This window comes from Megascapheus bottae, chromosome X (assembly GCF_031878675.1).
Source record: "Megascapheus bottae isolate mThoBot1 chromosome X, mThoBot2.hap1, whole genome shotgun sequence".
In the NCBI taxonomy this organism is placed as follows: Eukaryota; Metazoa; Chordata; class Mammalia; order Rodentia; family Geomyidae; genus Megascapheus; species Megascapheus bottae.
Genome location: NC_143547.1, coordinates 40,491,070 through 40,504,875, shown reverse-complemented (window position 1 = coordinate 40,504,875; position 13,806 = coordinate 40,491,070). Strand labels below are relative to the sequence as shown.

At 47.5% G+C, this 13,806-nt stretch overlaps 1 protein-coding gene across 3 annotated transcripts; it reads left to right on the top strand.

Annotated features, from left to right (window-relative positions):
* The first annotated feature begins 1,604 nt into the window (after positions 1–1,604).
* Gjb1 (gap junction protein beta 1) lies at positions 1,605–13,595 on the top strand. Of its 3 annotated transcripts, XM_090326055.1 has the most exons (3): positions 1,627–1,685; positions 2,148–2,305; positions 12,080–13,595. In XM_090326055.1, exon 3 carries the CDS (start codon positions 12,096–12,098, stop codon positions 12,945–12,947), a length of 852 nt encoding a protein of 283 aa, XP_090182181.1. In that variant the 5' UTR covers positions 1,627–1,685; positions 2,148–2,305; positions 12,080–12,095; the 3' UTR covers positions 12,948–13,595. The 3 variants fall into 3 exon arrangements, with proteins under 3 accessions (XP_090182182.1, XP_090182181.1, XP_090182183.1); XM_090326056.1 differs by lacking the exon at positions 2,148–2,305 and having other exon boundaries at positions 1,605–1,685; XM_090326057.1 differs by lacking the exons at positions 1,627–1,685; positions 2,148–2,305 and adding an exon at positions 11,637–11,721.
* The last annotated feature ends 211 nt before the right edge of the window (positions 13,596–13,806 follow it).

Below are 13,806 nucleotides of genomic sequence, written 5' to 3'. Positions count from 1 at the left end.
TCTTAGGGTGTTTATTAATTTAGTGCCAGTACTGAGGTTTGAACTCAGAGCTTCACACTTGTTTTGCTTTGCTTGCTTAAGATTGACACTATACCATTTGACCCATACCTCCAGCCCAGCTTTTAACTAGTTATTTGGAAATAAGAATCTCACAGCTGGGGCTAGAATTACAGGCATGAGCACTGGTGCCAGACTTCAGAAGGTTATTTTGCTCTGTAAGTAGCACTTGTAAAGCAGTTTGGTCATTTCCTTTCATGCATTAAGTACTCAAAAATGCTAGTGCTTTCCATCTACTCCAACCTCTACTCAAGCGAAGATCACCAAGTACCAAAAAACAGCATTCTACCTGGGCCCCACAATTCCCATCCTCCATCTCCTGTGAATTCTGGCTGTTTTGCCTCACACCAAGTTTACCACTCTCACTAAAGGAACTCTATATGGGTTAAAATGTGCCCTCTTGCTCTGAGCACCTTAGCTGACTATTTCTACCACAACTACCCAACAGTCCTGCTTCCATACTACCTGTCCCGTATCCCTTGCTCAACCCAACTCTGCCTTTGCTCACACTGTTCCTCTTTCTTGTAATGTTAGGCCTTTTCATGTCTATCTCCTTTTACTTTAACCTCACCTCTTCCAAGAAGCCTTCCCTGATTGCTGCCATTTATTCCCCTCTTCCTCTCCTTTGAACTCTCTTAGCCATCAAAGTCAGAAGCATATAATTCAATACACATAGCATTTTCTTCTATCTTAGTCCTGTATTCTCAAAAAGATTTTGTGTTGTTTGTTTGCAGTGCTGAAGAATTGAACTCAAGGCTAGGCAAGCCTTGTACCATGGAGCTACAATAAATGGAGCCCAATAAATTCCTTTAAGGGCTACTAGGCTATCCTTTCTTCCTGTGTCCCCTGGCCAAGGGAAGCTGAGGCTTGTTTCCTTCCTGGTGGAGAGCTTATGCTTAGTTAATAACAGAAGGTAAGAGACACTTTGAACTGGCTTCACATCTTTTTCCTTCACTGTCACTGAGGCTGCAGAATGAAGCAGGGTCCTGGGTGGTGGAGACAGATCCTGGGGTTAATGGTTGACATTCTCTGTTTACCTAAATGATTGCCAAGATTTACTTTGCAGTTCAACTGTCCTGGGATTGTAGACAATTCCTGTGGAAGCTTCAAAGGTTCTGGGATGAGACTGGAAATACTTTGGTCTGACCGTGTGCTGTGATGTTCTGCCATGTGGATGGGAAACACTGCCATCCCCTAGCATGACCTCATGGTCCTCTGTCACCCATGGCATTCATCCTGCCCCCTACATGGCCACAAAGCAGATCCACCTAGGGCCAGGAGTGGGAGAAAACTGACATGTGAAGAAGCCAGGGACAGTTTGGCCCCCTCCCCCCAACATGGACACATGGGTGACAGTGATGTCTTTCTTCCTCTGGGACAGGGCAAGAACTCCAGGCTTTGTGATCTATAGCTCCAAACTTTTGGGGAGCTTTAGAGATCAATCTTGTTTAATAGTTGTGTAGGGGAGGAGGTGGGGCTGGTTAATGTTTGGTTCCTCTTGGGCTGTGGGCCATTTCTAGCTCCGGCCCTTGGCTTATTGTCCCTCCCCTGGGTTGGGCTGACACTACGTGGTAGCACAGAACAGGCACGCCTGCAGACATTCCCTGGGAAAGGGCAGAAGCAGCCAGGTATGGCAGTGTTGGGGAGGTGAGGAGTCTGGGGACCGAGGGAGTGGGCCAGGGAGGGCTTGGTGTAGCACTGAGGGACTAAAAGGTCGGGATAGGGACAGGTGTGGGTCTTTCTTCTCTTGAACATTCCACCATGCAGAACCCTTCGCTTCCTTCCCTTCTATGCTTCCCTATTTCCAGGTGTCAGGCTTGCTTAGCTTTCCCCTGGAGCTTCCAGATCTTCTCCCCTTTCCAATCTTGAAGCTGCTTCTTTTCGTCTAGTTTATTATTTTTTTATTCTTTTTCCCCTGCCAATGATTTCCTTCATCGCCATAGGGTCAACTCACAGACAGATAGACTTGAGGGTTTCCTTGATGCTAGATGGCCAAGTATGATTCTCTGAGACATTTCCTGCCATGTAGGGTGAGGGTTCACAAGGACCATTGGGCAATGTTGATGCTGTTTTCCTTCCCTGATTACAAGGCAAGCCAGACAGGCATCCAGTCTGAGTTTTGGGCCGAAAGAAGAAAAAGTCCTCTGTAGATTCTACCAAGAACCAGACCACAGGGATAAAAGATTTAAGTACATGCTTGCATTTGCGCTTTCTTGAGAGAGGCAGGCAGATTCAAGCTGAGCTCGAGGTAAGTAATGGCTTGGGGATGTAAAGGAGCTATTTGAAAGTTGTTCCAGCTGCTGGGAATGGCAAAGTAGAATGTTCAGACTTAGAAATTGAAATCAGGAGCTGGGTGCCGCTGGCACACGCCTCTAATCCTAGCTACCTAGGAGGCTGAGATCTGAGGATCTTGGTCCAAAGATAACTCTGTACATGAAAATCCATGAGACTCTTATCTCCAATTAACCACCCGAAAACTGGAAGTGGTACTTTGGCTCATGTTAGAATGCTATTCTTGAGCTGAAGAGCACAGGGACAGTGCCCAGGCCCTGAGTTCAAACTCCATGACTGACAAAAAAAAAATAATGGGGAGAAAAGACAGACCACAGGAGTTTTTGTGGACAGGAGTCTAGATGAGGATGCAGCATACTAACAGGAAAGGGAGCCCAGGCTTGGGCAAGCAGCCAAAAGAACTCTTACTGACCTGAGTTCTAGAATTTCTTTACCAGCTGTTTCATAACTTACTCCATATCTTTTTGTTGTTGTTGTTCACAGTACTGGGGCTTGAACTCAGGGCCTATGTGTTGTCCATTAGCATTTTTTTTCACTCGGAGCTGACACTCTAGCCTTTGAACCACAGCTCTCTTTACGGCTTTTTGCTGGTTCATTGGAGATAAGACTCTCATAGACTTGGGGCCGGGAGCATGACGCAATGGTAGAGTGCTTGCCTAGCATGCACAAAGCCCTAGATTTGATTCCTTGGTATATCACATACACAGAAAAGGCTGGAAGTGGTGCTGTAGCTCCAGTGGTAGACAGCTAGCCTTGAGAAAGCCCAAGAACAGTGCTCAGGCTCTGAGTTCAAGCTCTGGGAATTGGCAAAAAAGAAAAAGAAAATCTCACAGATTTTCCAGGCTGGCTAAAAATGATAAAGAGCAGAGCTCAGACTCCTAAGTAGCTAGGTTGGTTTAAAGGCATGTGCAACCAGTTCCCGACTCTCTTATTACCTTATCTGTTAATTGAAGACCACCCTAACAACCATGAGGTTCATAAACACAGAAGATTTCCATAAAGGTCTGACTGTCAAGTAAAGAACCCAAGTTAAGTTCTGGGAGTGTGACCTAGTGGTAGACTGCTTGCCTAGCATACATGAAGCCCTGGGTTCAATTCCTCGGTACCACATATACAGAAAAAGCTGGAAGTGGTGCTGTGGCTCTAGTGACAACAGCACTTACCTTGAGCAAAAAGTGTCCAAAGACAGTGCCCAGGCCCTGAGTTCAAGCCCCAGGACTGGCAAAAAAAAAAAGAACCCAAATTAAGAGCAGTAGGAATCAGCTAGATTGTGGAGGAATTAGTGGGGGAAGTCTAGACAGAATAAAGTGCTGACATTAGCAGAAGTTTCATGAAAAGATCACATCAGAGAGAGGGAAAAAGGAAAATGGAATGGACTGATCTAAGACCAAGCCTGGTGTGGTGGTTCATGCCTGTAAACCCAGCTACTCAGGAGGCTGAGATCTGAGGATCAAGGTTCAAAGTCAGCCCGGACACAAAGGGACCTGAGACTCTTCCCTCCAATTAAACTCTAGAAAATGTTAAGTGGGGCTTGGCTCAAGGGTAGGGTGGTAGCCTTGAGCTGAAGAGCTCACAGACAGCGCCCAGGACAGGTTTAGAGTGGTAGCCTTAAGCTGAGGAGCTCAGGAACAGTGCCCAGGCCGAGTTCAAGCCCCATGACCCACAAAAAAAATCCCCATATCCCTTCCTGACCACAAGTTGCCTGAAAAACAGGGTCAATGAGTATGGCGTGTGGGATGAATACAGCTTCATCCAATCCAGCCAGGCCCCTCTGTTCCCAAGTCCCTTGAACACTAGGTTTTCCTTGCAGTTGGACAAGACAGAGAAAGACAGACAGACACAGATAGACACACATGATCATTGTACTGTGGGTGTGCACATGCACATGTACAAACATGCACAGTATGTTCATGGTTTTGAGTTGGGGGCCTGGTCTCATGGAGAATCCAAACTTCTTCAAAAGAGAAGCCAGCAAAAGCAGTGCTTTTTGTGTACAAAGGCTTTGAGGTCAGAGGAAAAGACATTTGAAACCTGATTCTGTCACTGGGCATCAGGACAATTGTCACAGAGGCAATTGTCCAAAACATCTCTAAGCCTCCACGTCTTGGGCTGAGAAATGGGGATAAATTAACAGGACTATTGTAAAGATTAAATGTCATCTCCTAGCTCTTTACTGCATGTAATGCTGTGGCATTAAATAGCCTGACAGTCTTACCTAATTAAACAAGTGAGCAAAACACGCCTGGTGCAACACAGAGCATATCAATACCCGGACTTTAACTCAAAGTCAAGAAAACAAGTTGGATTTCAAAATCAGGTCACTCCCCTAGATGTTTTTAAAATTCAACCCTCGAGGCATTGATGTTGACATAGAAATCAGTTCACCTTCCAACAGGAAAGCAAAAATTGAAATTCCAGTGCTCACGGTAAGGGTTCTTAGGGGCTCACAGTGAGCTTCTGGCTATCTCCCAGGGAATTCAAGATAAGAAGTGGGGAACCTAGGGAGTCAGAGGTGACCAGAATGTCTGTAGGACACCCTGAGGGGCAGAGAGAAGAATACAGCTAAGATTTACTTTGGAGTTTGATAAAGCAGCGTGACAAAGGTCAGAAAAACAAAGTGGATGAGGAGTCTGTGGGAACCCTGGAAAGGCCAGGCATAGCAGTGCCCCTACTTGGAAAGTAAACGTGGAGGATTCAAAGGTTGAGGCAGGCCTAGGCTATATAGTGAGAGATCCTATGCACCAAAGAAGGAAAGGAAAGGAGAAAAGAAGGAAAATACGTGTTAATTCATGGGAGAAAAAAAAAGAAGAGGTAAAAGCAAAATAAAAGATAGACCAGGGCTTGGAATGTGACTTAGTGGTAGAGTGCTTGCCTAGTATACATAAAGCCCTAGATCTGATTCCTCAGAACCACATACACAGAAAAAGCCATTAGTGGTGCTGTGGCTCAAGTGGTAGAATGCTAGCCTTGAAGAAAGAAGCTCAGGGCCAGTGCCCAAGCCATTAGTTTAAGACCTGGGACTGGCAAAAAAAAAAGAGATAGATAGACCAAAGCTGGCAACGTGGCCTAGTGGTAGAGTGCTTGTCTAGCACGCACAAAGCCCTGGATTCGATTCCTCTGTATCACATACACAGAAAAGGCCGGAAGTGGTGCTGTAGCTCAAGTGGTAGAGCTCTAGCCTTGAGAAAGCTCAAGGACAGTGCTAAGTCCCTGAGTTCAAGCCCCAGGACTGAAAAAAGAGAGAGAGAGAGACCATTTTTGAGTCCCTTGGTCCTAAAAAAAAATTCTGGGCACCCATGGCTCAGAACTGTAATCCTGGTTATTTACTCATAAGGTTGAGAACTGAGGATGGTGGTTCAAAGTCCTTATCCCAAATCAATCCCCAAAAAGCAAGAAGTGAAGCTGTGGCTCCAGTGGTAGAGTGCCACGCTTGAGTAAAAGAGTTAAGTATAGCAGCCAGGCCCTGAGTTCAAACTCCACTACCAGCACACCACACATTCACACACACACGTGTGCACACACACACACACACACATGCACGCACGCACACACACGCACAGATATGCGTACGTATGTGCTCTCTCTCTATCTTTCTCCCCTACCTTCCCTCCCTCACTCCTCACCCCCATCTGTCTCTCTGTCTCAGGAAGGAAAGTTATATATCTATCCAAGGCAGTAGTCTATGGAAAAGAATGTGATCTCTTCAGTCAGCATGACTTGCTTCAAATCCTAGCCCTGGCACTTGCTGTGTGATCCTTGGGCAAGGCCTTTCACCTGGGTTTGTCTCTGTTTTCTTTATCATATGAGGATAAAGCACACTCTATCTCACGAGGTTGTTCTGAAGATAATGTGAGACGGTGTATGCACAAGGGCCTAGCACGTAACAGGAGCTCAGTAAATGATCTCAACAGTTCTCTTCTGCCACCAACCCAAAGTCTAACATCTCTCACTGTTCCCATCATTTCTTTTTTTCAGTCATGGGGATTGAACTCAAGGGTCTGAGTTTCTCAAGGCTAGGGCTCTACCACTTGATCCACAGCACCACTTCCAGCTTTTTCTGTATATGTGGTATTAAGGAATCGAACCCAGGGCTTAGTGCATGCTAGGCAAGCACTCTACCACTAGGCCACGCTCCAGGTCCAACTTTCAATTTTCTTGTGGTTAATTGGAGTGCTGGGAGTTTGGCCTAGTAGTAGAGTGCTTGCCTAGCATGCATGAAGACCCAGGTTTGATTCCTTGGCAGCACATACATAGGAAGAAAGAAAGCTGGAAGTGGTACTATGGCTGAAGAATAGAGCTATAGCCTTGAGAAAAGTTCAAGGACAGTGCTCAGGCCCTGAGTTAAAGCCCCACAACTGGCAAAACAACAACAACAAAAAAACCAGTCTCATGGACTTTTGTGTCCTGGCTGGCTTTGAACAGGGATCCTCAGATCTCAGCCTCCTGAGTAGCTAGGATTACAAGCATGAGCCATCAGTGCCCTGCTCCACCATTTCTTTAATGACCACATGCCTCCTTTAGCAGCTTTGCTTGCAAAACTCTGGTTTGGGAGAAAGGACCCCATACTCCCTCTTCTTTATACTGATTTCAATACACAGCTCTAATTCACCAACGCTTTTGTTCTTTAATTTTTAAATTGTCATTAGTAGTATAAAGGTGATGTATAGAGTGGTTACAGTTACATAAATCATATAAAGACTGCTTTTTTGTCAGTACTGGGGCCTGAACTTAGGGACTGGGTGTTGTTCCTGAGCTACTTTTGCTCAAGGCTAGCACTCTACCATTTGAGCCACAGTGCCACTTCTGGCTTTTTATGTTTGTGTAGCACTGGGGAATTGAAGCCATAGCTTCATGCATGCTAGGGAAAAAAGTGCCCTTTTTTGGCAGTTCTGGGGCTTGAACTCAGGACTTGGGTGCAAATCCCTGAGCTTCTTTTTGCTCAGGGCTAGGGTTATACCAATAGAGCTAGAGGGTCACTTTTGGCTTTTTCTGAGTAGTTTATTGTAGATAAGAGTTTCACAGACTTTCTTGCCTGGGCTGTCTTCTAACCAAGATCCTCTGATCTCATCTCTTGAGTAGCTAGGATTACATGTGTGAGCTATCAGTGTCCAGCAAGAGTCTATTTCTTTTTGAACTATATTATCCCCTCCCTCATATGCTCTCCTCTCTCTCTCTCTCTCTCTCTCTCTCTCTCTCTCTCTCTCTCTCTCTCTCTCTCTCTCTGTCTCTGTCTCTCTCTGTCTCTCTCTCTCTCTCTCTGTCTCTCTCTGTCTCTCTGTCTCTCTCTCTCTCTGTCTCTCTCTGTCTCTGTCTCTCTCTCTCTCTCTCTCTGTCTCTGTCTCTCTCTGTCTCTCTCTGTCTCTCTGTCTCTCTCTCTCTCTGTCTCTCTCTCTCTCTCTCTCTCTCTCTCTCTCTCTCTCTCTCTCTCTCTCTCTCTCTCTTTTCCCCCCCCACCCTTTTCTTTTTTTTTGCTAGTCCTGGGGTTTGAACTCAGGGCCTGGGTACTGTCCTTGAGCTTTCTCAAGGCCACCGCTCTACCACTTGAGCCACAGCACCACTCCAGCTTTATTTGTATATGTCGTCCCAAGGAATCGAACCCAGGGCTTGGTATATGCTAGGCAAGCATTCTACTACTAGGCCACAGTCCTGGGCTCCTGCTCTCTATTTTTTTTCCTACCAATCCTGAGGCTTGAACTCAGGGCCTGGACACTGTTCTTGGATACTTTTTTCTCAAGCTAATCCTCTTCGACTTGAGCCAGAGCACCACTTGCAGCTTTTTTCTGAGTATGTGGTACCAAGGAGTCAAACCCAGGGCTTTGTGCATACTAGGTGAGCACTCTACCACTAGGCCACACTCCCGGCCTCTCTAATCTTGTAAACATTTTAGCTAAGTGAAGAAAAATTCACAGTAGTAACCTATGCCCTATAGACTATCAGTTCTTCCTCCAGTTTATTTTGTTTTGCTTTGCATTGGAGACAAAATGACCCTAGGCTGTCCAGGCTGTTCTCAGACTCTTGAGCTCATGATCCTCCAGCCTTAGGTTCAGAGTAGCTGGGAATACAGGTTCTTACAACCATGCTGAATTCACGTTTCTTTTTCTCTCACTCTCCAATTATTTGTGTGTGTGTGTGTGTGTGTGTGTGTGTGTGTGTGTATGCTTGGTACTAGGGCTTGAACTTTAATGCCTGGATGGTATTCCTGAGTTTTGTTGTATTTTTGTTCAAAGCTAGTGCTCTACCACCTGAGCCATGCACAGCTACACATCTGACTTTTTTGGTGCTTAATTAGAGATAAGTCTTACAGAGCAGAGCACCAGTGGGTCCGCCTGTAATCCTAGCTTCTCAGCAGGCTGAGATCTGAGGATCATGGTTCAAAGGCAGCTTGGGTAGGAAAGTCTGTGAGACTCATCTCCAATTAACCACCAGAAAACCAGAAGTGGTGTTGTGGCTCAAAGTGGTAGAGAGATAGCCTTGAACTGAAGAGTTCAGGATCATGGCTCAAGCCCACAGTTCCAACCCAATGATTGACAGAGAATGTGGTGTGTGTGTGGGGGGGGATCTCATGGACTTTCCTGCCCTGGCTAACTTTGAACCTCAATCCTCAGATCTCAGTCTTCTGAGTAGCTAGGATTATATGCATAAGCCACCAGCGTCCAGCTCACTATCGAACTTTTCTGTTAGCCTGCCCTTCCCTGCACAATCCAAGGGACCAACCGGAAGTGAATACAGGGCTTCTTCCTGCAGCCACTGTTCTTGTTGTAGAGGTTCCCTAGAGGAGTATTTTGTTCAGGTCGAGTTTTGGGGTGTACTCCTCATATTCAGCTCCTTCCTTCTAGAAGGTTATGTGAGAAACTCAATGGTAGCAGTAGAGGGAGGTGGGGAGAGGCTTTGTCTGCCTGGGGGATAGAGAATTTCCTCCCTAGAGTCACTGGCAAGCTCATGAAAGCAGGTTACACTATGCACTTGACATTGGGGGCAGGTCAACCATAGAACTGTCTGTTCTATGTCAGGCAGACACTATATGCCAACCACACACTGTGAAGGAAAAGAAGAGATCTTGGCAGGGCTTGGCAGGTCATTTAGCACCCTCCCTACTCCTTCCCAATCACTATTGTTTTCTCTTCCTGAGAAAATTCTTAACCCCCTTGAAGTAAGAATGTTTGCAGGTGAGATCATCAAGCCTCATCAGATATTAGGTACATTTTATGGACGAGTGTGCAGGCTCAATGAACTGTAGTAATAGCCCAGGGTTGTATTAAGTGAAGATCTAGGATTGGAACGCAGGCAATGGGGCTCTTACCTGTTTCATCTTTCAACCTACTCATTTACTCTCTTATCCTGGCTTGACCTTACCATGTGCCCATCTGCCCAGCCTCCTTTCTTTTAACCCAAAGAGAGGGTGCTCATAGTGTTCCCACTAGAGGACAGCCTCCATACTTGCCTTTACTGGTGACATTAACACTTGCTTTCTCTTGTTCTTTTCCATTTTTGTGCTAGTACTGGGACTTGTACTCAGTACCTGGGCACAGTCACTTAGCTCTGTGTGTGTGTGTGTGTGTGTGTGTGAGAGAGAGAGAGAGAGAGAGAGAGAGAGATGAGAGAGAGAGAGAGAGAGAGAGAGAGAGAGAGATGGGGGGCGGTCTGGGCACTGTCTGAGTTCTTCAGCTTAGAGCTAGTACTCTCCCACTTTGAACCACAGTGCAACTTTGGGTTTTCTGGTGGTTAATTGTGGATAAGAGTCTTACAGTCCTTTCTCCCTGGGCTGCCTTCAAACCTCAGATATAGCCTCCTGAGCAGCTAGGAGTGAGTCACAAGCTCCTGGCTTTACTTCTGCCTCTTTTTTTTGGCTGGTTCATTGGAGGTAGGGGTTTTGTGGACTTTCCTGCCCTGGGTACCTTGTATTACAATCCTTAGATCTCAGCCTTCTGAGTAGGTAAGATTACAAGCATGAGCCATCAGCACCTGGGTAGTAACATTTCTTTTTTTTTTTTTTTTGCCAGTCCTGGGCTTGAGCTCAGGACCTGAGCACTGTCCTTGGACTTTCTCAAGGCTAGAGCTCTACCACTTGAGCCTCAGCACCACTTCCAGCTTTTTTTTTCTATATGTGGTACCGAGGAATCGAACCCAGGTCTTCATGCATGCTAGGCAAGCACGTTAACCACTAGGCCAAACTCCCAGCCCGGTAGTAACATTTCTTTCTCTTTCTCTTTTTCTTTTTCTTTCTCTTTCTCTTTCTATCCGTCTCTGTCTCTGTCTCTCTGTCTCTGTCTCTCTGTCTCTGTCTCTCTCTCCTTTCTCTCCTCTCTCTGTCTCTGTCTCTCTCTCATTTTTATCAGTTGTAGGGCTTGAACTCAGGGCCTGGGCACTGCCTCTGACCTTCTTTTGCTCAAGACTAGCACTTGAGCCATGGTGCCACTTCAAGCTTTTTCTGTATGTGATACTGAGGAATCGAACACAGGCCTTCGTGCATGCTAGGCAAGCACTCCTCCACTAAGCCACATTCCCAGCCCTAACCTTTGTCTTCTCTCTTCTTCTCCTTCTCCTTCTGCTTGTCCTGCTTCTGATTCACCTTCTCCTCCTTCTTGTTCTTCTTCGATGGCTAGGGTTTTCTTTTGCTGTCATTATCTATAAAAGCACAAGGTCTGCTGGAGTCCAAAACAAAGTTTAGCCTTTGTTCTGATCTTACTTTAGTGTTCTATCCCACAATTCCACTTTCTAGCCTTGGACCTTGGGTTGCTTATCTGAGTTTCAGCTTCTCATCAAGAAAATGGGGTAAAAAATAGTTTTGTTAACTGGGTGAAAAGAATGTCTGGGAAAATAATTAGTCTAGTTGCTGCCTTGATAAACATGAGTTTGGTCTCCTCCTCTGAACTTCACCCACACCCTGGAGGAGACCTATGCTTGGGAAAAATTCCTGCTGACCCTAAGTTTCTGATAGGGCTGTGGGGGAGGGCCTCGGCCCATAGCCTCCGGGTCCACAGAGGACATACCTTACATGAACCTGAGTGTGTTTTCCCTCCCTCTCGGCATCCTGTATCCATCCTCCTGGTGGGGCCAGGGGGTGGTGCGGCGATGGACCGGGCGGGCACAGAACAGGTGGGTGCAGGCTGGGTGTCCGGCGCTGGGACACAAGTGCTCTGTGTGTAGGGTGGGCGGAAGTCAGGGCGTTTGATCTGAATTCTAAAGGGCGTTGTTCAGAGCCCCACAAAGGTCCTATTGTACAGAGACTGGGTATAAAGCAGCATATGACTCCCCAGCACCGGGCGGTGATGAATTGGGACGCAGGCGCGGAGTCAGGGACCACTCCCCCTACACAGACATGAGACCATAGGGGACCCGTCTGGGTGGCCTCAAGGATAGGCGCTCCCCAAGGTAATCGCTTTGTTGGATTTGCCTGGGGAGGGGTCGGAGGTTAAGGAGCTGGTGGAGGGAAACCAGAAGGGATGGGTTATTGGAGAATAAGATGGGCCTGATGAAGGAAGGGACTGGAAGGAATGTAGGATGATTGAAGAAGGGGGGATGGGCTCAGGGAGGTCAAGTCAAGTGGATGAGGAGGTGGAGAGGCTGACCAAACAGAAGAGCTGGTGGGGATGATCTATGTTTGTCCTTCCCTTTCAGTCCTGGCTCTTGGCTGTGTATTGGGGGGAGGAGAGAATCTGGTAGCTTCTTGGTGGTCCACTTGCTGCCCCAGGCCTTTCTGAGACTTTCCTTCCGGCCACATGTTTTGCAGGTGTGCATGAGGCAGGATGAATTGGACAGGTTTATACACGCTGCTCAGTGGTGTGAATCGGCATTCGACAGCCATTGGCCGAGTATGGCTGTCTGTCATCTTCATCTTCCGAATTATGGTGCTGGTGGTGGCAGCAGAGAGTGTATGGGGCGATGAGAAGTCTTCTTTCATCTGCAATACTCTCCAGCCTGGCTGCAACAGCGTCTGCTATGACCACTTCTTCCCCATTTCCCACGTGCGTCTGTGGTCCCTACAGCTCATCTTAGTTTCTACCCCTGCTCTCCTCGTGGCCATGCATGTGGCTCACCAGCAGCACATAGAGAAGAAAATGCTACGCCTCGAAGGCCACGGGGATCCGCTGCATCTGGAGGAGGTGAAGAGGCACAAGGTGCACATCTCAGGGACACTGTGGTGGACCTATGTCATCAGCGTGGTGTTCCGGCTGCTGTTTGAGGCCGTCTTCATGTATGTCTTCTATCTGCTTTATCCCGGCTACGCTATGGTGCGGCTGGTCAAGTGTGAAGCCTATCCTTGTCCCAATACCGTGGACTGCTTTGTGTCCCGTCCTACTGAGAAGACAGTCTTCACCGTCTTCATGCTCGCAGCCTCCGGCATCTGCATCATCCTCAACGTGGCAGAAGTAGTGTACCTCATCATCCGGGCCTGTGCTCGCCGAGCCCAACGACGGTCCAATCCACCATCCCGCAAAGGCTCAGGCTTCGGCCACCGTCTCTCCCCAGAGTACAAGCAGAATGAGATCAACAAGCTGCTGAGCGAGCAGGATGGCTCCCTGAAAGACATACTGCGCCGAAGCCCGGGCACTGGGGCTGGGCTGGCTGAGAAGAGTGATCGCTGCTCAGCCTGCTAAGGCCAGGGGTGCTCCTGTACCAGGCAACCTCCTATTCCACCTCCTCCCAACCCTACCCCGGGCCTGCCCCTCCTTTTTCCCCCCCTGCTGGTGAGCAGGCCTCTGCCTGCTAGGGATTACTCTCTCCAAACCTTTCCCTCTTTTCCCTTCCTCCTGGGTCTGAGGAGTTAGAGGGATTGGGGGAAAGCTAGAATCCACCTCTGTACCAGTGTTCAAGGTTTCTGGGCCTGTGAACAAGCTTCTGTGGCCTGTTACCCCTTCCTCTTCCCTCACCCTCTCCCTGGGACCACTAGGGACAAGAAAGAGATGGGCTGCTCTGACAGTGTCTCCAATTATGAATCTAATCTTAACCCTGCACTGTCAGATCCCCTGTTTCTAGAGTGGGAAGGAATGGGGGCAAGCCAGTGGAGGAGGGGTGCTATGGACGTGTGGATAGAGAAAGGAGGGTAGCAAGCAGCAGAAAGGAGGAACATTGCTTGCCATGCTGCTGCCACAGGAAAAAGAGGACAAGTCTGGGGTGAAGGAGTTAGGGAGGGAGGAACAAGCAGATAAGTTGATGTGGGAGTTGATCAGGGCTGCTCCTGACTTCAGTCCCCAAGGCCTTTCTCGGCCTGAAATGTTACACATTAAACAGGATTTTACAGTAAATGAAGAGGTGCCTTGTGTGTTTGTCCAAGTTCTTTCTTTTGCAACCTCTAATCTGGCCCCTTGGAGAAACTGCCCTTGGTGTTGGCTTTTTTTTTTCTTTTTTCTTTTTTTTGCTGATCAAGAAAGGGGAGGAGGCACAAATGAAAAGAGTGATTTGAAGCTACAAATGGGAAGATAGAAAACCATTGCACTACTGGCCTGGCAAAGCCAG